Below are 27888 nucleotides of genomic sequence, written 5' to 3'. Positions count from 1 at the left end.
TAATCCAAATGAACCTCATTCCCTTTCTGCCTGCAGGATTCGTAGTTATTTTTTTTTTTTGCTTTGAATCTGTTGCTCCATTTAGGGCCATGCCACTTCACCCATTGACCCAGCTGACAGAAAAATCATACACTGGCAAACTGTCCGGATTCTAAACCACTGTCCACAAACGTAAAGTCTCAACAAACCTGTTCAAGCTCGATAAAATATCTCAGCTGACCTTCAGAAAAACACAGATGTGGCTTCTTGGCTCCACGTCGTAGAAAATGATCTCCAAGTCTCCAAGAATGCCACCTCTTACAGAAACACCACAAATAGCAATTCAGACTATAGGTATAAATTAACATAATTGAATCTTATTAACTTATCTAAAATCACAATAGTTTCAATAACTGAAGGGGTTTGTGATCCACTACAATGCTGAACCCAACTTGTATTTTAAACAAACTTCCACAACGCACAGTAAAAAACAGTAAGGTAAGAGCTTACTGAAAGAAAAACCAGTGAACAATTCAACCACCGTTTGCATCTCTATGGATAACTATTTAAAGAAGCTAACAAGCTGCTCCACTCTGCCCAAGAGATCCTGTGCCGAATATCCCCATGCACACATCTCTGCTCCTCGGGGCATCGGACTGCCACTTGTGCTCTGCTCAATCTGCTCCATTATCAAAGGCTGTTCCTTCAATTTCTTTAGGCCACTGTCCTCTGGTATTCGTTCTCTGAACCGCTGTGCCATGTTACTTTACTCCCTTCCAAAACCTCAGAAAAATTCACATCTGTCCCTGTAATTTTTCCCCCTTTTTTTGTCCTGGTCAGTGTCCATTTCCTTCTGCCCTGTTAAGCACTCAAGACGTTTCCTCTACGTGAGGAGCAGTATAGAAATGTAAGCTGTTTTAGTTCCAAGAACAGCCCAGGGGAGAAATAAGCCACTCATGCAGGTATTGTATATGTGGCTCAATCTGGTGAAAACCAACAAAATCAGAAATCTCATCTAAAATATTATGTCCTTGGAATTTAGAGGGTCTTTTCATATTACATCAACTGGGATATTAAAAAATCATTAATGACAACTACTGAATTCACACTGTACAACATGCTTTATTCATAAGCAGGTACAGAAGGCATTACATCACATTTGGTACGACAAGTAATTAAGCAATGTTCCTCAATTCTAACTTTGGCACAGCAACGTCAGGCTGACAAATTGTGCACCCCAGTTCAATTCTAAAGGGTAAAACAGGTACCCTTCTACTCAGACCAAACAAGGCTCCATTTACAAAGATGCCAAGCTTTTTGTTTAGTGCTAAGTTTAGCTGCCAGTGACATAACTTTAAAAGAGTGTTAAGACACCACGTGACAACTGTGCATACTACAATACCAAGTACAGCTCAACTCACAAGTTTATATCTTTAGAAGAGTAAAATGGGCCAGTTTTATAGAAATCTCAGGAACCATTCAACACCTTCACCAGCAAAAACCTGTTTTGTCTGTATCATAAATTTTCCAATATAAAGCTCCCTTGTATATAATATGCATCCCCCCCCATTTGGGCCGAGATTTGTTTTTACTACTTAGAAACATTTTAGATTTGCGTATAATATACATCCCCTATTAAAGAATTGGGGGGGAGGTGGGCGGGAGGATGGAGTGCGTATTAAACACAATAGGTTTGATCTAATAAATCAGGACAATAGTATACTGTATATCCCACAGATTTTTATTTACAATGGTCAAGTTTTCATATTTCATTACCTCCCATTAAGTATCATCTTATGTCAAGATAACTACTTTGATATCACATCAGTTTCCTAATGGCTTCACAAAACAGTTGAATTACCTTCAGTGTTTTAGAGTTTCAAACACAAAATTAAGCCTTAAGTTGTGTTTTTAATATGGTGATACAGCAAGATAAATTGCGGGGGGGGGGGGGGGGAAGTCAGGAAATACTCCTTACATTTCCCGTCATGAACAAGACCTTCTATTTTACCATCCATCTCCTGAAAAATAAACGGTATTTAACAATTCTTCAACAAGTAGCCTCTATATAAATTCGAATGGCATTTACAATATATTAGCTGATGGTGTTCGTCATACTGATATGACTAACAGTAGCTCATCAGGCTGATGAAAGGGTTGAACACTGTGGCTTTAGCTTCCCCTCCTGTTTTCCAACCATTCATAAAAGGATACCCACTCATAAAAGCCATTATGTTCGAAGACTGCTTAAGGACTGTAACAGTAGCAAAGCGTACAATGGTTAGGACAGAAGGCAAGTTAGGGACATTCCTACCTAAAATAGTCTTTTAAAAACTTAACATGACTTAACCAGTAAATTCTTTCTTAAAAATCCAAACTGGGCTTCTGCCTCTATACTCGTTCATCTTTGATATAGAAAAATCTTTTGCCCTTCAGCATTTTCTAAGAACAAGTTGAACATTAAAGAAAAAAAACTGTCCACCAACCTTTAAACAAACAAAAAACAGACAACGTAGTTGGTAATTTGTGAATGTTTCAGATCGTACAACTATAAATTTCAAGCCCAATTGTCTCTCCTAACAACATGTGTCAAGCTGCTTTGTTGGAAATGCTACCACAAACAACAAATGGGATAAAAGCACAATACTATATTTGCTGGGGTTGTGCGCTTTACTGTGCCCTCTGCAGGACAAACAGAGGTAAGGAATACAATGTAAGGCTAAAGATTCACTATTGGATCTTCTGCTTTGTGTTCACTAGCTGTTGCAAGGTGGTGCCTTTGCTGAAACAGAAACAATGGCCAACTAAGTTCCTTTCGGTGGTGTCCATTTCAAACAGCTGGAGTCTATGGTTTTGTTCCCATTCGTTCGTTTTGCTTCTTTGGCCAGCCACTCATCTATTAGATCCTAAAGTGAAATAGGAAAAGTCGTTGCGTGAAAGCTGACAATAAACGTAGCAATTAATATATCCAGCATGTTTTATTGATATCAAACTATAACTAGCAATTTGTCAAAGAAACATTACAATTTAAGAATGTGCCAAATTATAAATTACTAATGCACTGAATCAATATTTATGTAAAAGAGTACTGTACAGTTATCTCAATCCAAAATTCATCTCTCAAAGGAATCTGAAAAATACAAAACTGCTCCAGGTGCAAGAAAGAAAAATTCCGTATTTAATAACTTCTCTCCGAGTATTTTAAGGAGAATTTCAGATGCACGCAAAATCCTTTTCTATGTAGTGTACATTTTTTTGCTAAATTTGTGTCAGGCTGGCTTCTGAGTCAGAAGGCTGAGAGTTCAAGCCCCACTTCAGAGTCTTGATCATATAAATATAGGTTGATACTTTAATGCAGTACTGAGGAAGTGGTGCGATGTCAGAGGTGCCATTTTTTGGATGATTAAACTTGGGTCCCATCTGTCTAATCAAGTAGATGTAAAAGATCTCAGGGCATTATTTGAAGAGCAGGGGAGTTCTCTTGGTGTCCTGGCCAACATTTATCACTCAAGCAACACCATCAAAACAGACAACCTGGTCATTTATCTTGTATACCATTCCATGTTAAAGAGCTTGAGACCGCGCTTCAGACACTGCGACACATCAGGGAGGGGGAGAAGTTCCTGGACTCTATGTTTCAGGAGGTGGTCACACCTATGAAATTAATTAATGCAGATGTAGTCCGTGGTCAGGGACAGGACGGTGTAACTATGAGTGAGGCAGGTACAGGGATCCAGGAGGTAGTGTTGAAGGAGCCGCAGCCCTTGCTCTTGTCAAGCAGGATCGAGGTTCTTACTCCCTGTGAGGGCGGGAGCGGGGACTGCGGGGAGGATGAGCAACCTGGCCACAGCACCGTGGTACAGGGGGCCATTCAAGTGGAGGGAGTAAAAAGAAATGTTGTAGGGGATAGCATCATTAGGGGGATAGATAGGGTTCTCTGCAGTCAAGAGCGGGAGTCCCGAAGGCTGTGTTGCCTGCCCGGTGCCAGGGTTAAGGACATCCCTTCTGGGCTGGAAAGAAACTTGGAGTGGGAGGGGGAGGATCCAGTTGTCGTGGTCCATGTTGGTACAAACGACGTAGATAGGACAAGGAAGAAGGTTCTGTTAAAGGAGTATGAGCAGCTAGGGGTCAAATTAAAAAACAGAACCTCAAGGGTAATAATCTCTGGGTTATTACCTGAGCCACGAGCGAATTTGGCTAGGATAAATAAAATTAAAGAGTTAAATGCGTGGCTCAAAGCCTGGTGTGGGAGAAATGGGTTTGGCTTCTTGGGACACTGGCACCAGTACTGGGACAGGAGGGAGCTGTTCTGTTGGGACGGACTCCACTTGGCCAGTGCTGGGACTAGAGTCCTGGCGAATCATATAACTAGGGCTGTAGAGAGGGTTTTAAACTAATTAGTGGGGGGGAGGTTTCTAGAGAGCAAATAATAGAAATGACAACGGAGAAGGTCATAGACTTAGGTAGCAGTGGGGGAATTAAAAAACAGAACATGTCAGGAAGGGACAGAAGGTATGGAGTAAAAGGTAAAGTAGTAAAAGGGGAAAAAACAGGAACTAAGTGTCACAAAACATATTTGAAAGTTCTTTATCTGAATGCACGTAGCATTCGTAACAAAACGAATGAGTTAACGGCACAAATAACTACATATGGGTATGATCTTGTGGCCATTACAGAAACATGGCTGCAGGGTGACCATGACTGGGAATTAAACATACCAGGGTATTTAACAATCAGGAAGGACAGGCAGGAAGGAAGGGGAGGTGGGGTGGCTATGTTAATAAAGGAATCACTGTAATACAGAGAAATGATATTGGGTCAAAGGAGCAGGATAGTGAAACAGTTTGGGTGGAGATAAGGAATAATAAGGGGAAAAAAACACGAGTGGGCGTAGTCTATAGGCCTCTGAACAGTTGCAACTCTGTTGGACGGAGTATTAATCAGGAAATAGTTGAGGCTTGTAATAAGGGAACAGCTATAATTATGGGGGATTTTAACTATCATATTAACTGGACAAATCAAAATTGGGCAGAGCAGCCTTGAGGATGAGTTCATTGAGTGTATTAGGGATGGGTTTCTTGAGCAGTATGTAACTGAACCGACCAGGGGGCAAGCAACCTTAGATTTGGTCCTGTGTAATGAGACAGGATTAATTAAAAATGTCCTAGTAAAGGATCCCCTTGGAATGAGTGACCATAACATGGTTGAATTCCATATTCAATTAGAGGGTGAGAAGGTTGGATCTCAAACAAGCGCCCTGAGCTTGAATAAAGGAGACTATGAAGGTATGAGAGCGGAATTGAGTAGAGTGGATTGGGAAAATAGATTAAAGGATAAGACGGTACATGATCAGTGGTGTACATTTAAGGAGTTATTTTACAACTTCCAAAAAATATATATTCCACTGAGGGGAAAAGGGTGTAAAAGAGAGAGCCATCCGTGGCCAAGTAAAGTAATTAAGGATAGTATCCGACTAAAAACAAGGGCATATAAGGTAGCCAAATCTAGTGGGAGGATAGAAGATTGGGAAGTCTTTAAAAGACAGCAAAAAATAACTAAAAGATTGATTAAGAAAGGGAATCATAGAAGATAGAAGATAGGAGCAGGAGTAGGCCATTCGGCCCTTCGAGCCTGCTCCACCATTCAACGAGATCACGGCTGATCATCCAAACCCTTGCACCCGGTCCCTACACCGACAGCCATCCCACCCAAGCCCTATCCCTGTAACCCCGCGTATTTAATCCCCCCCCAACGCTAAGGGTCAATTTTTATCATGGCCAATCAACCTAACCCGCACATCTTTGGACTGTGGGAGGAAACCGGAGCACCCTGAGGAAACCCGCGCAAACACGGGGAGAATGTGCAAACTCCACACAGACAGTCACCCGAGGCCGGATTTGAACCCGGGTCCCTGGCGCTGTGAGGCAACAGTGCTAACCACTATGAAAGTATTATGAAAGTAAATTAGCAAAAAATATAAAAACAGATAGCAAAAGTTTCTATAGTTATATAAAAAGAAACAAGGTGGCTAAAGTAAATGTTGGTCCCTTAGAGGATGAGACCGGGAAATTAATGGTGGGAAACATGGAGATGGCAAAAACGCTGAACAAATATTTTGTATCAGTCTTTACGGTAGAGGACACTAAGAATATCCCAACACTGGACAAACAGGGGGCTCTGGGGGGGGGGGGGGGGGGGGGGGGAAGAGAAGAGGGGAGCTAAATACGATTAAAATCACTAAGGAAGTGGTACTTGGTAAAATAATGGGACTCAAGGCGGATAAATCCCCTGGACCTGATGGCTTACATCCTAGGGTCTTGAAGGAAGTGGCGGTAGGGATTGTGGATGCATTGGTAATAATTTTCCAAAACTCCCTGGACTCAGCAAAGGTCCTGGCAGATTGGAAAACTGCTAATGTAACACCCTTATTTAAAAAGGGTAGTAGGCAGAAGGCTGGAAACTATAGACCCGTTAGCCTAACATCTGTGGTTGGTAAAATGCTAGAGTCCATTATTAAGGAGACAGTAACGGGACATTTGGATAAACATAATTTAATAGGACAAACTCAGCATGGTTTCATGAAGGGGAAGTCATGTTTGACAAATTTGCTCGAGTTCTTTAAGTAACATACAGGGTGGATAAAGGGGAACCAGTGGACGTAGTGTATTTAGACTTCCAAAAGGCATTTGACAAGGTGCCACACAAAAGATTATTGCTCAAGATAAAAAATCACGGGATTGGGGGTAATATTCTGGCGTGGGTGGAGGATTGGCTCTCTAACAGAAAGCTGATGCGCTATCAATTACTCATAAAAGACTGAGAGTTAGAAGAGTAACCAAAGGCTTTTATTAACAACAGAATGGAGGTCTGCCTCGCGTGGTCGACCGGTCCATGATACTAAGGGCTGGGGAGCAGTCACCTTTATACTAGGACCTGTGGGAGGAGTCAGCCGAGGCATGTACACAGTGGAATACAAACAGGACAAACAGGAATACAAACAGTGGTTTACCACAAAAGCAGAGAGTTGGGATAAATGGTTCATTCTCAGACTGGCAATTAGTAACTAGTGGTGTTCCGCAGGGGTCAGTGCTGGGTCCCCAACTCTTTACAATCTATATTAACGATTTGGAGGAGGGGACCGAGTGTAACATATCAAAGTTTGCAGATGATACAAAGATGGGAGGGAAAGTAGTGAGTGAGGAGGACATAAAAAACCTGCAAAGGGACATAGACAGGCTAAGTAAGTGGGCAGAGATTTGGCAGATGGAATACAATACTGGAAAGTGTGAGGTTATGCACTTTGGCAGGAAAAATCATAGAGCAAGTTATTATCTTAATGGCAAGAAACTGGAAAGTACTGTCGTACAAAGGGATCTGGGGGTCCTGGTGCACGAAACTCAAAAAGTTAGTATGCAGGTGCAGCAGGTGATCAAGAAGGCCAATGGAATGTTGGCTTTTATTGCTAGGGGGATAGAATACAAAAACAGGGAGGTATTGCTGCAGTTGTACAAGGTATTGGTGAGACCGCACCTGGAATACTGCATACAGTTTTGGTGTCCATACTTAAGAAAAGACATACTTGCTCTCGAGTCAGTCCAAAGAAGGTTCACTCGGTTAATCCCGGGGATGAGGGGGTGGTCATATGAGGAGAGGTTGAGTAGATTGGGACTCTACTCATTGGAGTTCAGAAGAATGAGAGGCGATCTTATTGAAACATATAAGATTGTGAAGGGGCTTGATCGGGTGGATGCGGTGGGGATGTTCCCAATGATGGGTGAAACTAGAACTAGGGGGCATAATCTTAGAAGGGGCTGCTCTTTCAAAACTGAGATGAGGAGAAACTTCTTCACTCAGAGGGTGGTAGGTTTGTGGAATTTGCTGCCCCAGAAAGCTGTGGAAGCTACATCATTAAATAAATTTAAAACAGAAATAGTTTCCTAGAAGTAAAGGGAATTAAGGGTTACGGGGAGCGGGCAGGAAATTGGACATGAGTCTAGGTTCGGAATGGTCATGGCCCTGTGGGAAGTGGAGTGGGCCCAGGGGCCGTGTAGCCTGGTTCTGCTCCTACTGTGTTCTAATTCTGTGTTAGATTTCAGGAGATGGTTTTATTCCTGTTCCTGGCTGGGGTAGAGATCGCCTTTACAGAAGGTAAGTACTGTAGAAAATATAGGGACAGAGTGATCTCCTGGAAGAATTTCGATCGCCTAGATGGGTCGGAGAGGAATTTCCCAGATTTTTTTCTCCCAAATTGGCCATTGGGTCTTTTATCTGGTTTTTCGCCTCGCCCGGGAGATCACATGGGTTCAGGTGGATGGAGAGTGATAGAAGATTTGAGGTTAGGATCAGATCAGCCATGATCTTATTGAATGGTGGAGCAGGCTCGAGGGGCCGATTGGCCTACTCCTGCTCCTATTTCTTATGTTCTTATGTTACCAAATGTAAATACCTGTCGTTTTAAAACCAAGTGTTTTCCCTTCCAGTATTTCAGCATCTGTAATGCCTGAAGAGTGCTGACAATGTCCACAGGATTAACTGCAGTCTCTTGACTTATTTCTGCAAAAACAAGAATATTTGTTTGGTACTTTGTAAACCCTCACTGTTTTATAAAAATAGTTACTGTGAGTAACAAATGTCCATGTATAAAGCTTCTGGATCACAAAGAAACAGTGCAGATTGGGAACATTTCAGTGTTGTGTCCTGAAAGAAAATACTACTCCAACGACATCTGACACCACCCCTTCCAAAGAGTTTCACTCTGCTTTGCACCGGAATCAGATTGGGCCCAGACTCAGTAATTACACTGCCAGTTTAGCTAAACTTGCAGTGTGAATGTACCCTGAATATATGATCATTAAGAGTAGATTAAATCTTCAAAAAATACTAGTGTTCTCAAACTTGTATCCATGTTGCAGAGAATGCAGTCCTATTTTACACAAGTTCTCTTCACTGACATTGTTTGAATAATTTGTAGTGAAAAGTCTAACCTCATCATATGCATAACAAACTACATGAAAAATGGTGCATTCACATTTTAGACTTTCCATCTGAACAGGAAATATATAACTTAAATTTCCTCCAGCATATTGGAGATTCAGCAGATCCTATAATAAATGTGGTCAAATGTTAAAAAATGCAGGTGAAAAAAGTGTTATTGTTTACCATCCATAATTTCATAAATCAATCTTTTGAGAAATTCCTGTAACTGAACATTGGCTTTGTTTTTCAGGATTTGATATAAATTGGAATACTGAACACCGACTGCAATGAATGATTCCCAGATGTGCATCACACAGCTTCCTATCTTTGAAAAATGGCTGCTACAGCATTAAAACGTAACTGATAAATAGAAGTGTTTTCCTAAATGTCTGGTGAATATTTGAATTGCAAGCTATTATCCATAAGAGGCAAACTAAAAGGTGCTTAGTTTCCAAAGTAAACAGCATTGTATATAAAGATGCGTAACTAACTTTTACTACAATCACACGATGATCATTTCGCCAGGGCGTCTGTTTTAAATAGCCCACATGACTACTGGCTTTATATGTTACGAAGGTGACAAGGCCAAAGCATGCTAGACACTGCCTGTGGGTAACGTGATAGAAGTTTACTGCAAGAAAGGTTCTACAACATCATTATCAAGTATTCATAGAGATATTTTCCTTTTCCTCCTTTAAGGAAGAAAATTTACAGCTTCTGCCCTCTGATAGTTGGCCTCTCTATTGGAACTTCTACTGATGCCACTATGATGGGACTGATTTTTCAGCTCTCAGCACCACCCTAACTGCTCCAAGAAAAATAACAAAATACTCAGCAACCAAGAGAGTTACAGAAATACAACTTTTGAAGCTGGTTAATTGTATCCACACATTTTATGTGCTTATATGCCCCACCTTATTTTCCCCCCTCTATTTCACCATCCATTTTAATGGGTTTTTATGTTCACCCTCTCTTTAAGTCTCTCGATACCACATTTCAATCCCTGGCCAAGAGGCATAGTAGAAGATCTGCTCTGAAGGCCTCTCAATACCACTCTTCAGCTGCCTGCAAGAAAGTTTGAAACATTACAGGGGGACAACTTTCCAGCTATTCTTCCTCGTCCTGTTCCCCGCTCACTCTGAACAGCAAAACGAACATCAAGAAGTCAGCAGGTGAAGAAAACAGGAAAAAATGTGTATGCTCTCACTTGTTGGCACAGTGCATTGCAGTATCAGCATTCTGTGCCACCACTGTACTGTCTGCACACAGATCGCTAGGATTCCCCGAATGCCTTTTGATCGCCTTATCTGAGGAAGGATGCTCTTGCCATGGAGGGAGCGCAGCGAAGATTCACCAGACTGATACCTGGGATGGCAGGAATGACGTATGAGGAGAGATTGGGTCGATTGGGTTTATACTCGCTGGAGTTTAGAAGAATGAGAGGGGATCTCATTGAAACGTATAAAATTCTAACAGGACTAGACAGACTAGATGCAGGAAGGATGTTCCCGATGGCGGGGGAGTCCAGAACCAGGGGTCATAGTCTAAGGATAAGGGGTAAGCCATTTAGGACTGAGATGAGGAGGAATTTCTTCACCCAGAGAGTGGTGAACCTGTGGAATTCTCTACCACAGAAGGCAGTTGAGGCCAATTCATTAAATATATTCAAGAAGGAGTTAGATATATTTCTTAAGGCTAAAGGGATCAAGGGATATGGGGAGAAAGCAGGGACAGGCTACTGAATTTGGATGATCAGCCATGATCTCATTAAATGGCGGAGCAGGCTCGAGGGGCCGAATGGCCTACTCCTGCTCCTATCTTCTATGTAAAGGCACCTAGTCAGTGAACCATATTTGATTCCTGGGTGTGTGCTGAGTTAGCTGATTGCAGCTGGGGAACTACAATTAGCTGCAGAGCTGGGCTGAGATGGTGCAGTGGCGGCGGGGGGGGGGTGGTGTCAGTCAATACATTAGATAGCCAGCAACCCATTTTATTTTATCAGCCTCAGCAAGAACAGACCACAACACAGCCAGGAGATATCTTGCACAGTACATTTTGCATAATTAATGGAAAGTTTTAAGTGCTCTGAATGAAACTGGTCTGTTTCTGTTAGCAATAAACAATCAAAGGAAACAATAAAAATTTAAATGGCTGCAAAATACCTCAAACCAAAAACAGAGGATCCAGACTGGAAACGTTACACAAATTATTAAAATCTGAATGTCAATCCATTTTCACCTTTAATAGAAATTTCCTTGCCCTGGAAGTTGTGCAAATAACGTAGTAGCACTTCCTTCCAATAGCTGCGATAGCTGATGAGCCCCAGGTCAGACAGGGGACGTTCTGGGGAACCAACCTTTTCTTCTACTTTGGACAGCAAATAGCCTTTTCCAAGAAAAAAAAAAATCATGTTACAAAAGTGAATTCATTTTGTGAAACGTGCAGTGCTTTTCAAATTCATACTTATGGCACAGTAATGATTATCTGCCAACTTGCATTTGAAAGATCAGTATGTTTGAAATGGCCCACCATTGGCAGCAAGGTGGTGTGCATCCTTATGCTATGCCAAAACACAAATTACTTCCACAACAAACATGTGAATAAAGCATTTGTGGGTTTTCTGTCAATCCAAAGAGTTGATGCATAGCCTCTGCCAAGAGAGGAAACATCAGACAATCTAGATCCGTTTGCGAGAGATGTAACTGACATAATCATCACCAAGGGCCAGGCAGCTCAGCCAGAAAATCAAAGGTGACCACAAAATCCTGCAACAGTTGGGAGGAAAAGCAATATAGTCCAGCATACCTGGCGCTTTCCCCTTCTACAAAGCTTCAACTAATAATCCTCTGCAATACGCTCATATACCACACCACAAAGCATTTATCACCTAACCAGCAGTCAATACACTTATACAAACAGAAATGTATGAAGTATCCCATAAGATAATGTAAACTGACTGAATTAATCTGTAAAGTTGTTAGTGTCTTGTGACTTCTCTATGATAAAAAGTTTGAAGTAACCAGTAGGAGACACTTAAGTTTACCATATATGGCCATATTTCTAATTCTCAACATACAAAAGCACATTAACCACTTCAGTATGTTGTTAACGGTAACCGAGTATTCGTGATTACCGTCCATCAATGTCAACCTTGAGCCAAGGCACTTTCTTTGGAAAGTTGCAGGGGACTGGAGAAAAATGTACAATATATTTCAAGTTACAATGATTGTTGGACGTGGGGATATTGGCACAAACTAGTAAAAGGAATATTCAAAGGAAAGAATACTTTCAGTTTTATACAGCAATTTCTGAAATAACATTTTTCAGGAGTGGTGCAGGGGTCCAGAGAATTACAGCAATAATGCTCAGCGTCATGAAATAAGGATAAAGTAGTGTTCATAAAGATCAGCACAGATGAAGGAGGCCATTTGGCCCGTGTAGCTCATCCTTCCATGGTTTTCCATAGAAACCATCACAGTAATCAGATGCTTCTTGAATGAGTCCAGAGTTTGTGTTGCAGTGACTAGAATTGAATGCTGTATTCAAGGTGCAGTCTGACCAGAGTGCTATCCAGCTTCAGCAAGATGGCCTCAGACTTCACTAATCTGGCTGTATAGCTTGGCATTCTGGCTGCTTTCACAGGATCACAGAAACCCCACAGTGCAGATAGAGGCCATTTCGGCCCATCGAGCCTGCACCGACACATATCCCACCCGATCCCCGTAACCCCTACACCAACACATATCCCACCCTATCCCCGCTTTGTTACTTACTGCTCCCCAATGACTAGACCCATGAGTTGAGTCTATCATCACTCTGATTTCTTTCACCTTCTTTCCCTAGCCAGTTTGACACTGTTCATGAAGTTTCTCATTTTTCTTCATCGAAAGTGTAACAATTTGCACTTAACTGCCATAACTCCGCCCACTTGTAAATTCTGTCTAGGTCCTTCATCAGAATCAACCTTCTCCTTCATTTATTATCTGTGCATTTGACTAACTTGCAATAAATTTCTAAATCCAAGTTGTTTATGAACATTAAAAAGTGATTTTCAGACTTGGCACAAAACTTTAAATTTGCTCTTTCAAATAAAATTACACAAACGATGATCAAACAGTGGTTATTACACTGTGCTGAAGAATTAACTTACCTAACTTAAGTTCTCCAGAGCTACAAAACTAGTACAGGTAGACTATCCTTTATCCGAAAACCTCAGGACCAGCCGTGTTTCGGTTTTCGGAAAATTTCGGATTTCGGAAGGTGGGTCGGCGGGGGTGTCGGCGTCCGCGGGGGGGGGGGGGGGTCCGCAGTCGTGGCTTGTCCGTCACTGCTAGCCTGGAATGCAATGAAGTTCCGCATTTCCACCAACAGGTCGTCGTGCTCGGTCGGAACAGGGGCCGGCACCGCCGCGGGCTCAGAGCTCTCGTTGCTTTCGAGCCTTTGGAAGAGAGTCAGGTGGTTCCGCGGGGGGGGTCGGCAGGGGGTCGTGCGCACAACTTACGCTGACCCTCTGCTCAGCGTAAGTCGTGCGCCACTCTGGTCATGTCATGCGCACGACTTACGCTGACCAAAAAAACCTTCGGTTTTTTAGAGGGTTTCGGTTTTCGGAAGTTCGGATAAAGGGTAGTCTACCTGTAATACGTTACAAACACAATAGGTTGGCTTATAGTACACTCGAAATATACTCAGAAGGCAATTAAGCATTTGATGCGCTGAATTCAGCGCAAAAATATGGGATCCACAACGACGTCAGCAATTGCTCAGTTTCTACTGTTGGCAAAATTTGTATATAAAGAAAGACTTGCATTTATATAGCGCCTTTCACGACTTCAGGATGTCCCAAAGCATTTTACAGCCAATGAACTACTTTTGAAGTGTAGTCACTGTTATAATGTAGGAAACGTGGCAGCGAATTTGCGTACAGCAAAGTGATAATGACCAGATAATCTGTTTTCGTGATGTTGGTTGAGGGATTAAGATTGGCCTGAACACTGGGGAGAACTCTTCTGTTCTTATTTGAAATAGTATCATGGATCTTTTACAACCACCTGAGGGGGCAGACGGGGCCTCGGTTTAACGTCGTATCTGAAACACGGCATCGCCGACAGTGCAACACTCCCTCATGTACTGCACTGAAGTGGCAGTCTAGATTATGTGCTCATGTCTCTGGAGTGTGTCTTATGTATATGTCATATATAAAGTTATACGTACATGTATATGTTAAACACATATGTACATAAACAGAGAGGAAGAAAAGAAAGCATCACTAATTTATTCTTTCAATGCCAACATAACACCCTACTCCAGAGGGGGATGTGCTCAATTCTGTCACAGAATCAAAATAAATTGCCGATTTATAGTCAGCTTCTGCAATAAAGCAAGCATCTATAAATGGGGCCTCATAGAGCAAAACCACATTTAGACAGTTCAACGTCTGACAGCAAAAACCCAAATAGTCACTGCCATTACCCTTCAATACTTACTGAAGTCAATGAGCATTTTTCCAAACCCTTGTCTCATATACTGTGGCATTGTCAAAATGCATGACACATTATAGTTGAGGAATGAATTCTTCTCCTGAAATAGAGAAGATCAAAGACTTGTTATATATAAGACACTGTTTACTTAAGTATGTGCAAACCAGTATTCCTCCATCCTCAACCCTCTAACAAAAACAATGAATATGAAAGCCTCGCCGGATTCAATGATGAAACCTTATGTTGACACTGTTCCCTTGCATCAACGTCTCATGGTCATTGTAAGACTTTCTTTAACAGCCTAGCACCGTGATTGAGGCCCTTGCCTTTTCTGGGAATGTATTATTTCTATAACTATCTTCATTCTTGCTAGATAATTACATTAAAAAGGCTTTACCTCTATCAACTAACTAATGCTGTTTCTAGTTATCACATCCAGCGCAAGAACAATTGGGGACCAATCAGCCAGCAACGTGATACTAATTAAAGGAACAAGATTCCCATGCAACAGACCTGGCACCTGTACTGAGGCATCAATTGCAGCTTAATGCTGCAGTATGGGCTGGGGAAGGTCCTCATCTAGGAGTAGGGATTGATCCCTGAAAGATCTGTGAGCAGGCTTTACCACAACAACAACAACTTGCATTTACATAGTGCCTTTAACATACAAAAACACCCCAGTGCTTCACAGGAATGTAATTAGACAAAAATTGGCACCGAGGATAAGAGGGGTGGAGTGGTTTCGGGAGGGAATTCCAGAGATAAGGGCCTATATGGCTTAAGACATGGCCCCCAATGGTGGGAGAGTGGGGGGGGGGGGGGGGGGTGCACAAGGCCAAAGTTGGAGAAACACAGAGTTCTTGGAGGGTTGGAGGAAGTTTGTAGAAATAAGGATTGGAACATGCGAACAAGAATTTTAAAATCAAGGCACTGGTGGAGCAGGAGCAAATGTAGGTCAGCGAGCACAGGGGTGATGGGTGGACGGGACTTGGTGTGGGTTAAGATACGGGCAGCAGAGTTTTGGATGAGCTCAAGTCTATGGAGGGTGGAAGATGGGAGGCCAGGCAGGAGATCTTTAGAATCATTGATTCTGGAGGCAACCAAACCATGGATGAGGGTTTTAGATAATTACATTAAAAAGGCTTTACCTCTATCAACTAACTAATGCTGTTTCTAGTTATCACATCCAGCGCAAGAACAATTGGGGACCAATCAGCCAGCAACGTGATACTAATTAAAGGAACAAGATTCCCATGCAACAGACCTGGCACCTGTACTGAGGCATCAATTGCATGGATGAGATAAGCGGAGGTTGGTGCAGAGATGAGCAATGTTACGGAGGTGGAAGTAGGTGGTCTTTGTGATGGAGTCAGAAGCTGACTGATGGCGTCAGAAGCTCAGCTCAGGATCAAATAGGACACCAAGATTACAGCCTGGTATAGCCTCAGATAGCAGCCTGGGAGGGGGGTGGAATCGGTGGGAAGGCAACAGATTTTGTGGTGGGGCCGAAGATAATGGCTTTGGTCTTCTCACCCTTGAATTGGAGGATATTGCGGCTTATCGGACAAGCAGCCCGACAACACAGAGGCAGTGAAGGGGTCGACAGAGGTGGTAGTGAGATAGAGCTAGGTGTTGTCAGGGTACATGTGGAACCTGACATCAAGTCTTCGGGTGATGTCGCCGAGGGGCAGCATGTCGATGAGAACTAGCAGGGGGCCAAAGGGGGAAGAGAAGCCATTGCAGGAGATTATCTGGGTACAACTAGGTAACTAAGAGTGGAACCAGTCGAGGGCAGTCCCACTCAGCTGGACAACAGAGGAGAGGTGGTGGAGGAGGATGGTGTGGTCAACCGTGTCAAAGGCTGCAGAAAGACTGAGAAGGATGAGGAGGAATAGTCACCATGGTCAATGTTCCCTGTATATTTTTTTTTTTTTTTTTTTTTTTTTTTTTTGAGGGCCACGCTGTCCCTTTAACAGGCTGCGCGGCCCATTCAAAATTCCACGCAAGCGCATTTTTTTCCAATTTAAAAGCAGGCTCACCGACTGCGCGGGACCCCTAGAGCGCTTTACAGCCGCACCGCTTAATGGGAACACTGACCACAGAGGATGTTATTATTGACTTTGATTAGTGCTGCAGCAGGGGAATCTGATTAGAGTTTCAAACATGGAGCTGCGGGAAAGATGTGCATGGATTTGGAAGGCGACAACACGTTCAAGGACTTTGGGGTTTATCTTTGCATTCCAGGATAATCCTGGAGTTGACAATGTCAGTCAGTAAGAAAACCCTGCCAGCCCCAGTGAATTTAGCGGGATAGAAGCCTCTTGTTATAATTTTTTCTCCGGGGATGGGGAGGAAGGATTTTGCCAACGCTGACAAGGTTCATTTATTGCCCATCCCTCATTGTCCTAAGGTGATGGTGGGCTTTCTACATGAATCACAACAATCCATGATGTTGACCCATTTTGAAGGGATGACGACATATGTCCAAGTTAAGATGGTAACAGAGTGTGACTTGCAGAGGATCTTAAAGCTGATGGTATCCCCTTGAATTGACTGTTCTTGTTCTCAATGGTAGAGGTCTTCGGGCTAAGAGGTGCTGTTAAAGTATTTATGGTGAGTTGCTTGAATGCATCCTGTAGATAGTAAGTGCTGCAACCATAGTGCGCCAATGGTGGAGTAGGTGGATATTGAATTCAGTGACAAGGATGCCGGTCAAACGAACTGCTCTGTCCCAGACAGTGTTGAGCTTCTTGAGTATTGTTGCAGCTACTGCCATCCTGGTGAGTGATGAGTATTCATCACACTCCTGACTTGAGCCTTGTAGATGGTGAAGAAGTTCTGAGGTGAGCCACTCAATACAATGTGCCCAGCCTCTGGTATTGTGCTGCTCAAACTGTGGGACTGTCAGGTGGTGTACCAATGAGTGCAAATACTTGACATCACCCTTCTTCTGTTTTTCAAAACCAGTTCCAATCTTACAAACAAATCCAGCTTCTCTTCTTCATTTGGGCATCAGCATCACCCAAGTGCTACAGCTCCCTTTGGTTTCCTTTCTCAGGAGTCTATGCTTCCAACAGCAGTATCACAGTAAGAGTGAACAAGAAATATTCTTGCGTCATCATCTAAACTCTTCAGTATATTTCATTTATCTAACCGGGTGTCAAGTGGAACCACAACAACTAAGATCTGCACTTGGTATTGTGCAATGGAATGGGTCATGGTGGTCCATTGGGTTTCTACACTACAAATAGGTATGCTGGAGTATTGGTTATGTTTCTGCACTAATAATCCAGAGAACGCAAGTTCAAATCCCACCATGGCAGTTTAAAAACTGAATTCAGTATTTTTTAAATCTGGAAATAAAAGTTGGCATCAGTAAATAAGTGATCATGAAGCTATTGGATTGTTGTAAGTATCCAACTGGCTCACTAATGTTCTTTAGGAAGGGAAACTGCCGTATTTACCCAGTCTGGCCTATATAGTGACTCCAATCCCACAATGTGGATGACTCTCAAATGCCCTCTGAAGTGCCTGTAGCAAGACACTCAACTCAGCTGTATCAAACAGCTACAAAAAGTAACAAGACTGCAGTGGTTCAAGAAGGGGCAACTAGGGATGGGCAATAATGCCGTCATTGCCAGTGACGCCCACATCCCGAGAATGAATTTAAGTCTTCAGATCTGTTCAAATGCTGGTTACTGGCTAACCTTCGAGGACCCAGATTTGTTTGGAATAATCTGCCAGGCAGTAAGACAAAAACATTAGGGACATTCAAAATGCATGTTTGTCATAATTGTTTAATTAGGATACTTGAGGGATAAACTCTGATGAGCCCAGTGGATTTTCGCCCCTTCTTAAGTGGTTGCAAGATTTCTTCTGAGATTTCAAAGGTGCAATAAATCAATATTTTTGTTGCTAGTGATGACAGGATAAAGCTAATGCTTCTGGGATCCTTTAGCAAACAAAGCCGAGTGGCTTGAAGCATAATAACTTCCCTGCTATTATTTCCCAGATGGCTTGAATAACTGTGCAGAATCTGTTCATGTGTAATGTGTACTCAATTTACACAAGGCCCCCTGGGTTAGATATACTCTGCATAAATCTGAGATGCTGTGTATATAGCCAAACAGATCCTCTTGTGTTGTTAAACACAAAAAAATCAACAGCAGCTCATCTCTGAATGAGGTTAGGAAGGCTAATGTATTATAAACAAATTAAATTCACTGCAAGACCTCCAGTTCAATCTTCCTGTGAGGGTTTGACAGTTGCATCAAGTGCTTATGAATTCTATGCTAAAGTTGCAAAACTTTAAAAAGTAATTGAGTATTGCAAAATGTTTCTTTAGACATTCCCTTGGTAAATAAACCTATTGTATTTGGAACTCTGGTCTGCCAAATTACACAATCTATTTTTTCATTATTTATTATGAAATCTGGACGAAGTCACAATGGAGAAACAAAATGAGTTTTTAGGCACAACAGTCGTAGCAGTTTAATTTTCTCATGTAAATCACTACCCAGCACATGTCTTCTATGTATTTACATAAGCTGGATACTTGCTGATGCCCCAGTGTCTGATATAAAATGAGCTCATTCAGGATGTTCTCCAGTACAAAATTCAACCACTTGAGAGCAAAACCAAAAATAGTTAGGTCCATAACCAAAGTGTAAATAAAAGACTGGCAAGAAAAGTTTAATGCCTCCATTCAAAGAGTACACAATGGAAGGTTATACAAACATATTGGCCCAAAATTTGCTGGAACTGAGCATCTCGTGACATGCCCAGTTCGTTATGACATTTTCCCTCACCCTTCAGCTTGAAAAAATTTTGCACCGCAAATTGCTGGAAGTTCGAGGTCATAACCGGGAATCAGGGACATTGGGGAATCTCCTGAACCAATGAGATTTAAGGACTGAGAAAGAAACAGAGAAACAACGGAAAAGGAAAGAGAGTGAATTAGAGTCTCATCAGGTTCAGAAAGAGAAATAGAGGGGGGGGGGAAGAAAGATTGGATTGAGAGAAAAAAGCGATAGAAAGGAAAACAAAAAGTAACATTTTAAATTTTACAATTAAAAATTCTTTAAGAACAGTTTATTACATGCAGGAATGAAACTCCAGTTTCAATTGTTCCCTTTCTGGGCCAGAGAGGGTGAGTGGCAGTGTAAGACCATAAACCTGGTCATTAAAAGAGCCCTTAAGTACCAGCCCTAACTTTCTGCGGCAAGTTTAATTTGTTTCAACAGCACAATTGCAGCAATTTCTTGACACTCACGGGGAGGTTGACTGCGAGCTGCCGTTCCCACGAGGCTACTGCCGGAGTGGCGCAAATCATCCAGCAATTTGTGGCGATTCACACGTCCTGCGTATCTCTTTCTCGCCACAAATTGCAGGACGATTTACACATTAATAACAGCATGCATGTTAAACTCACTGTTATTTCACCAGCAAATTCAAGACTATTATTTGTCCACTATTTCGTCAACAGTCATTTGTAGCCCAAGTCTTCAACGACATCATACGCATTGTAAACGTTTCTGTAAATACATTCAAATTGAGATGAGGGTAAAAATTAAGGCATCAAAAAAACTTCCACATCCTTTACCTTGGAGAAATATCCAACAAGATGACACCCTGTGTTATCAGCTTCTGTCATCACATAAAACAAGAAAGGTTCTACATCATAATATAACGTCTTGTGGTCCAAAAATAGCTTAGCCAGGAGGCATAGGTTCTGGCAGTAGATCTAGAACAAAAAGAAAAAATCATGAAGACATTCCATTTAAAAGAAACACCTGCCAGATGAGAAACTAGAACTTTCTTCACCGAGACAGGGTTAAACATTCTTTGCAGTCTAATTTTCATCTCTTTTCCCAAACAGCACGCCGAGACTATGGGCACTAGCAGGGCTTTAGTATCATACCCAAGTGGCCTTTCTTCAGGTGAGCCAAGATTGGAAGTATGCTCAGCATATTCCACTGATTGGGGGCACACATAAGAGGTCACTGGAGATCAATCAAATGCCGGAAATTGGGCTGGTTTTCTCCTCCTTAGTCAGAGGAACTGAGGTCAAGTATAGCGCCCCCCCCCCCCCCCCCTCCTGCCATCAGCTAACTCTGAACAGATCAAACCTGGAATCTTCCATGTTGGGCATGGTCTTTGCCCACTGAGCCATAGGTGGGAAAGGAAATCTCCTGACCCCATCACTGGATGGCAGGAAATAGGTTCAGTGGTCTAGCAAGGACAAAAAGACCATTATCCTTCTTTGCCAAGTCCAGATGAAGGAAAACTCATACCCGTTTCTCCTGCAAGAACGAACGTTAAGCTCAACTGCAGCAATATGGCCGTCTTTCTTGCAAAGTCCTGAATTGTGACATTCACTGGCAAGAAATCCTCTACCACAACTTTGTAGCTAAGAAGGACCAGGTGACTATTTAGCTTTTGTCTGGAACATTGAAGGAATAGGACAAAATTCAAAAGCACTCAAACGTGGGGAAGCTCGGTGAAAAAAGAGTTGAAATGCTATTTTCCCCAAGTATTACATATAGGATGGAAACTGGAATTTCTGTCTTTAGTTCAAATGATTTCTAGGACAGTCAGAGTAAAGTCGAATAAAAAAAGACTTCATCGGCTTTGCCCCGGGGTGGTCCTGTGAACGGATTCTCTTGTTCTGTGGCTGCATTGAAAACCATTGTCTGGCTTCTGGGGAATTCCCATAGATTTCAAGGGGCACATTATTTGCATCCCACTCGAGTTGATGGGGCAGATGCAAAATGTGATTTTCTTTTTCATTGGATGTTAAAAACCATGACAACTGAGAGGTGCGAACATAACTAAGCTGAGACTTGTTTCCTCAATAATGAAGAGCATGGTTTGCCATGTGTGCTTGTTTAAGACAATCTACAGAGGGCCTGATTTTAGATTAAAGAAGGACACCCATATAATTTAGAGATTGTCCATTAATGCTAGTTCTCTCACTGCTAACATCAGCTGGCATCCAGTATAGGCACATCTGCTCTTAGGGATAGCTTGCTGCCAGGAAGGAAGAAAGGAAGGGAAAGAAAGAAAGGAAAGGTTAGATGGAAAGGAAGAAAAATGATTAAAATAGCACCTTATCATTTCTGAGTGCTTTGCATACAATAAATTACTTTAAAACGTAGTGGCTGCTTATACAGTCAAGGATGGTGGCCATTTTGTGCACAGTAAGATTCCACAAACAGCAATGAGATCAAAGATTAGTTAATTTATTTTTTGCGGTGGCGATTGAAGGAGGAAATTTTGCTAAGACTAGTGCTATGAGATTTTTTAATGTCCACTTGAGTCACCAGAACAGACAGGCGGGGCTTAGTTCAACGTCACAACTGAAGGACAGTAAGTTTCACAACACAGTGTTCCCTCAGTATTGCATTGCTCAAGTCTTGGTGCAAGGCTTGGCACCACAATCTTCTGACCCAGAGGAGAAATGCTATCAACTGAGCCACTTGATATGTACTAATGCTTAAATGTAAAACTGTAGCATTATATAAAGAGAATAAATAGTGTTTGCAATGGCTGGAATATAACCCAAGTTTGGATGGTTCCAGAAACAATTGATCTTCACTCTCACTGTTTATGGCCCTTCAAAATCTCTCTCGAAGTCTCACACCACACATGTGGTATCAGTTAATCCTGATATATTCTCTCATTACTATCAAGAATAAAAATATACTCTGGAATCTCAGTGAAATGTGCATAGGTAGTGAAAAAGCAGTATCCAAGCGTAGAAGAAATATATTTTCATTTTTAATAGTTTTTGAAACTATTACTTGGATGCTGTAAAATAATTAAGCATTTGAAAAGCAAGAACGATAAAATATTTGTTATAAACACAACTACAGAGACAAACTGGATTATAAACATTTAGTGCGGCATTTGCAAGGAGCTTTCAACCTATTCAGAACACTAAAGTGCAAAATGTAACAATCAGCAGAAGTACGCCCATATGACTATAATTTTATTTAAAAGAAGCACCTTATTTTTCTTGCCATCCACCTCAAACACTGAGATATTTCCTTTTCTATAGATTTCATCTCCTGGGGGATGCTTCCATACACATTTTGCCTAGAAGGAAAAATTAAAGAACAATTGGGGTTACACACAGAATAAATCTAAAATTTCTATTTTTCATATTGAGAATTGTATTCATTTTATATTTTAACACCTTCTGTCTAATAGAATACTAACTTGAAATTCTGTATATTGGAGCTCTGAAACTTAATTTCAAATTTGGTACGGTGAAATTTTGATATACAAGGTACATAACTTTCCCAGACATAATGAAATAAAGATTTACATAATACAATACAAATCAGCCAAGTGTTCACTATTAAATAACTATCCCCAATTTCACCATCAGTTTACATAAAATTGCAAGTACTTATGTATATATTGCATAGAACATCAGATGAATGCATTTGCAAGTACAGGTAGTAAAATCTCATGGCAAGATGCTGACAATATTTTCAAATGGATATAAATATATTGCATCATCTGGAGCCCTTTAATGATTACTACCTTTCTAGCTATATACTATCCCGTATTTATACAATCACAAATGTTTGCAAAAAACACAATGTATGCTGACAAGCACATTTGAAGAACTGGGTGTAACACTCCTTTGACTGTTGTCTAAATTGATAGGTAATAGTCTAGAAACATTTAGGGCATTAATAGGCAATACTCAATGATAGGCCATACCAGAGCAGCAACAGAGATTCTGAGCAGGTTGTGACGTATGACCAACACAACAAATTTTCAAAAATAATTGCATCTGTAAATAATACCCTTTTCTAACTTTAAGTTATTAGCTTAAGATATTTTTCCAACTAATTTCTATTAGCAATCAATCATAAAATAACATTCTCTCTAGAATAATTACACACTATATACACTTGGACAATTTGGGGAAAAAATTGAATATTCACACATTTTTAATATATATTAAAAGTCTACAACTGTCTATGTGTCCCACAACCTCCTCTATTAATTTTTAAATCAATGCTAAATCTTTCATTTCAGCCTTTTTTCATACTTAGCCAACTGTAAATCATAAATAAATAATTTCTGTACTAAATTGAAAAGCAGTTTTAAGCAGTCAGAATTACAGATATAGGTGGCAAAGTCTTTAAACATACAACCAGAACAATATTGTACTTATGCTCTGATTAACTCTATTCAACCAATAATATTAATTTATGAGCCATAATGATTAAATAGGGGACTGGAATTTTTCATAAATTAAATAAGAAAGTCGAATTACGAGATGTGGTTCGTCACTAATTTTTCTTACTGCAGGTTTAGATTATCTGGTTGGAATAGCATCTACATTCCTCATGTGGCTGGGAATGCCATAGGAGGCTAGTCTGTCTGTTGTTAGAACAGGGTACTGCAAACAATTAACAATCGAGGCATTAGAAACAAAGCAACAGATTTGCATCAGACAGAGATCAACAAAAACACTGCTGCTTTCAGCCCAAAAGGAAGACCCAATCTAAGTCTCAGGTCAGTAATTTAATACTGTTCAGTTGAGCACCTCAATCTGAACAGCTGCCACTATATTCCTTAGGAGATTCGGCTCAGTTTGAATCAGAAACTAACCAACATGCACACAGGATGTCACAGAAAATACTTAACCGCCGTACTACATAAATCAACCGTCACCTTTATTTGCATGTGAAAATCAATTTATTCTGAAACTACGAAAATATTTTACAAAAAGAAAAGCCAATTATATTTTTAAGAGGGCAATAAGTAATTTTTGAATTGCTAATAGAAATGGGTTGTTTCATTCCAGATTCCATTCAGATTTTATTCCCACGTATTTCGTGTAACTGCTGCAAAATTTTAAATCACCAACGTATCTCCTACAAAGCAGACTACACTGCTTCATTATCAATCGCTTCAAGGATCTAGAATTAAATCTGAGCTAATTCAATTATCTTGCTTGCTTTTTCTGACTACTTACCATATGCCTGCGAAGGATGGTCTGACTTTTCATGTATTTGAGACAGAACTCACACATGTACAGCCTCCCTAGTCGAGCATACTCTTCAGGGTATGGAGAATGGTACCAGGTATCCAGCTCGTATCGACCGAACACTATGGTCTTAATCATGTTACTGCCTTCTGTAATTTGGCCCTGTAACCGTAACTTTTCCTACAGTAAAGAAAGAAAATTGAAGCTGTAAATCAGTCCTCGAGTCCTGCCCAAACTGTAGCTGCCATGACCAGGCAATATTAGTCCACATTTTATCTGAATAGGAACAAAAACTAGTGCCAATTATATTTACAGGTTATACAGCAGTATACGTTATCAATATGCTTCATCAGAGAATAGAAGGAAACAGGTTTACATCCATAACTCTCCACAAGAGAAAATTTTCTCTTTCAAAAGAAAAAACCAACCAGTTACAGAGTAACAAATTATATTACTGGAACCAATGCTATTATTCGGTTCTGGAAACAAAGAAAAATTACTGTTTAAATTTGCATTTTGTTCATGAATTTTTCATCAACGCTGCCACCCAGTCTCAGTATCAAGCATTAAGAGTTACAGGGTAAAGGCTTTTATATGTGGCCTGGTCCTAAACCTCATACTGCAGCATTGTGCGTTTTGTGGTATCCACATCACTTAACCTCTTGGATCCTGAACATTACTAATTTAATACCAACCTGTGTCAAATTATGGTCACCTGTGGTTACCAGGAACTGGGATGAAACTGTTTAAACTCATTTTACAGGATGTCCTTGCAGACAACACAGGATAATTTCAGTCAGTCATGGCTGAATTTAAATCAAGGTCGCGAGTATATTCAAAGCTGAGATCGATAGATTTTTGAACTCTAGAGGAATCAAGGGATATGGGGATCAGGCAGGAAAGTGGAATTGAGGTCGAAGATCAGCCATGATCTTATTGAATGGCGGAGCAGGCTCGAAGGGCCGTATGGCCTACTCCTGCGTCTTATGTTCTAAGGTCCCAAAGGTGAAAGGACACCCATTGTGGCACCCACGCCCTAAATCTTAAAGAATTAAAATTAATGTTAACATCTGTTTGTCTGTGATGTTTCTGCTTAAGCAGTAAGTGCTGATGACATCATCAGAGGTCAAAGTTAGTTACCAAGCCCAACAGCATGAGGAAACTAAATTAACACTAGTGGGCACTCAATCTTCAAGACCATTTCAGCAATTGCAGGCAATGTAATTGTTGAAATTACTCCCTCTCTGAGTTTAAACTCAGTAGTTCTTATAAGTTGTTTTCCTCAGTAATACTGGCATTTATCATTTAAACTAAAATACATTTTTTCAAATCAACAGAAATGAACAGGGAAAAAAATCCAGAAGAATATTGTTACTCTTAACTGTTCTGCTACTAATTTTCCCATCTCAGATGATCACCAGAGGCAACAATTCTATTGTTTTTCAGCAACTTCTCTCTTCAATCTTCAAAAAGCCATTAAAGTTTAACTCTGAAGAATCTGAAATGGCTTAAATCAAATTTTAAACTTTAAAATGTTTTAATAATTTTAAGCATGACAAGTAGACTACAAAATCCAAACACTAGATAGCTACTATACAAAGATATACCCTCTATTACAAAATTGCTACGATCCAAATGCATATTATTGAACAGCATTTTTAAATCTATGAAATCCTTCTACTCCAATAGAGCCATGGATAAAGCACATTATAAACTGGCATCACATCATACCAGATCCTCTGAGGCTCGCGCTTGAGCTTTGCGGAATAATTCTAAGTCAAAATCAGATGTAAGATTGTCCAAGAGCGGCTCTCTTGTATTTCCGTGTATCTGTCGGTGTTCCTGTGGGTTTAAGAACCACACAAATATTACACAGGCATAATTAACGGTCATTAAAACAAATCAGGTACACACTTAGAATTAAGCAGAATAATAGTCCAATACTGAAACTTGACAAAAGTTTCAACAAAGCCTCCTTGACACACCCATAAATAGTCAATAAAAAATACGTTCCACTAGTAATGTTACATTAATTTTTTCCACATAAACGAGAACCAGAAATCTGGATAATAGATTTTTGTTAGCCAAGAGTATTAAGGGATATGGAACCAAGGCAGGTAAATGGAGTTAAGATACAGATCAGCCATAATCTAATTGAATGGCAGAACAGGCTCAAGGGGCTGAATGGCCTACCCCTTTTCCTATGTTCCTATGGTATGTCTTTGTACTCACAAATGTTCTCCCGTTTCGACAGATATATTTGCTCAAAATAATTAAAAGACCATCCGTGTGACAAAAGTTCATACATACAAAAATTTTGCAGTAACAAATTTACCGGCATGTTTAGGATGCTGACTGACCTTGCACAAACAGAATAAATGCAGTATATTTGTTAAACAAATGAATGGCAAATATAAGGCTTTAATTTGTAACTTTAGTTGAAGTCCAATTAAATCTTCAACTTACTGCATGCTACAAATCGCGGTTTATGGCGGCATAAATTTGTGTTGGTTCATCCGATAAATCATTAAGTTGTTGAAATGAAAGGTATAGGGTTCTGGTTTATTTAGAGGTAAGGTTGATGCACTATTTCTGGTATATATTTGTCTTTTAAAAAAAGAGAACCCAGAGGATGGAGGAGAAAAGTGGCAAGTTTTGTGAAAATGTTTGCATATGCTGAAACGTTACTTCTCAGACATGTAAATGGGACAAAGGACACAGTGAGCAGACCGATCTACTTTTAAAAGGAATTCAATGTACAATGGAACAGAAGACAATCGTGACGTTTGATCAAAATCAAGGGAAGAATTTTTAAGCTATTGTGATGACATGGGATTGTTTATAAACCGAGACCCACGCCATAATGTAACATCCTGACTTATTAGGGAATGAGTCAAATTAAAGAGTTTATATCAGGAGTGCAGACTGTATAAAATCTATAGACACAGTACTGCTTTATGAAAAAGGAATAAAAAGCCAGCAGGCAAGCAAGACTCTAAACTGTCACCTGGGGCACAAGGAATTTGCTTTCAGACATTACCTTGAGGTTGTGGAAACCAGTTAATCATTATTAAAAATATTTAGAATTCAACCCGAATTGTCAAATCAATGCTTCACCATTACACATTGGAAGGAGGATTATTTCCTTATTCCTATAATAGGTCACTAACAGTAAATCTTCTCTTCCATTTCAGTATCTGTAAAGAACAAAATAGAGCAACCCCTCATTTAACTTGAGCTCAGTGGCATACGAGTTTAAATAGTTCTGCATTTATCTAAAATGCAATATAAGGAGTCGGTTTTACTAAAACCACCAAACAATGAAAAATCTCTCAAGTTCTTGGTTCAGTGTTAAAAGATTATTTTAACCAGTGGTTCATTAGAGTGAACACCTTTTAAAAATTTCAAATTTGCAAACTGAAGGCTTCCTGCACATATTTGTTT

At 40.6% G+C, this 27888-nt stretch overlaps 1 protein-coding gene across 3 annotated transcripts in view; it reads right to left on the bottom strand.

The window, feature by feature from the left end:
* Positions 1-1081: 1081 nt before the first annotated feature.
* kat7b (K(lysine) acetyltransferase 7b) overlaps positions 1082-27888 on the bottom strand; it is a 77304-nt gene continuing 50497 nt past the window's right edge. For all 3 annotated transcript variants that reach the window (XM_085966306.1, XM_085966308.1, XM_085966307.1), the window contains 8 exons: positions 26176-26286; positions 24433-24624; positions 22440-22529; positions 20035-20175; positions 14439-14532; positions 11194-11340; positions 8426-8532; positions 1082-2885 (listed from right to left, as the gene is read on the bottom strand). In XM_085966306.1, coding sequence (XP_085822432.1) covers positions 2784-2885; positions 8426-8532; positions 11194-11340; positions 14439-14532; positions 20035-20175; positions 22440-22529; positions 24433-24624; positions 26176-26286 — 984 coding nt within the window. In that variant the 3' untranslated portion in view covers positions 1082-2783. The remainder of the gene's footprint in view (positions 2886-8425; positions 8533-11193; positions 11341-14438; positions 14533-20034; positions 20176-22439; positions 22530-24432; positions 24625-26175; positions 26287-27888) is intronic.

The sequence above is a fragment of the Somniosus microcephalus genome, chromosome 24 (assembly GCF_052327205.1).
Source record: "Somniosus microcephalus isolate GS21.2 chromosome 24, FLI_Smic_1.0, whole genome shotgun sequence".
Lineage (NCBI taxonomy): Eukaryota > Metazoa > Chordata > Chondrichthyes > Squaliformes > Somniosidae > Somniosus > Somniosus microcephalus.
Note: the sequence above shows the minus strand (reverse complement) of the source record. Positions and strands in the feature narration are given on the sequence as shown.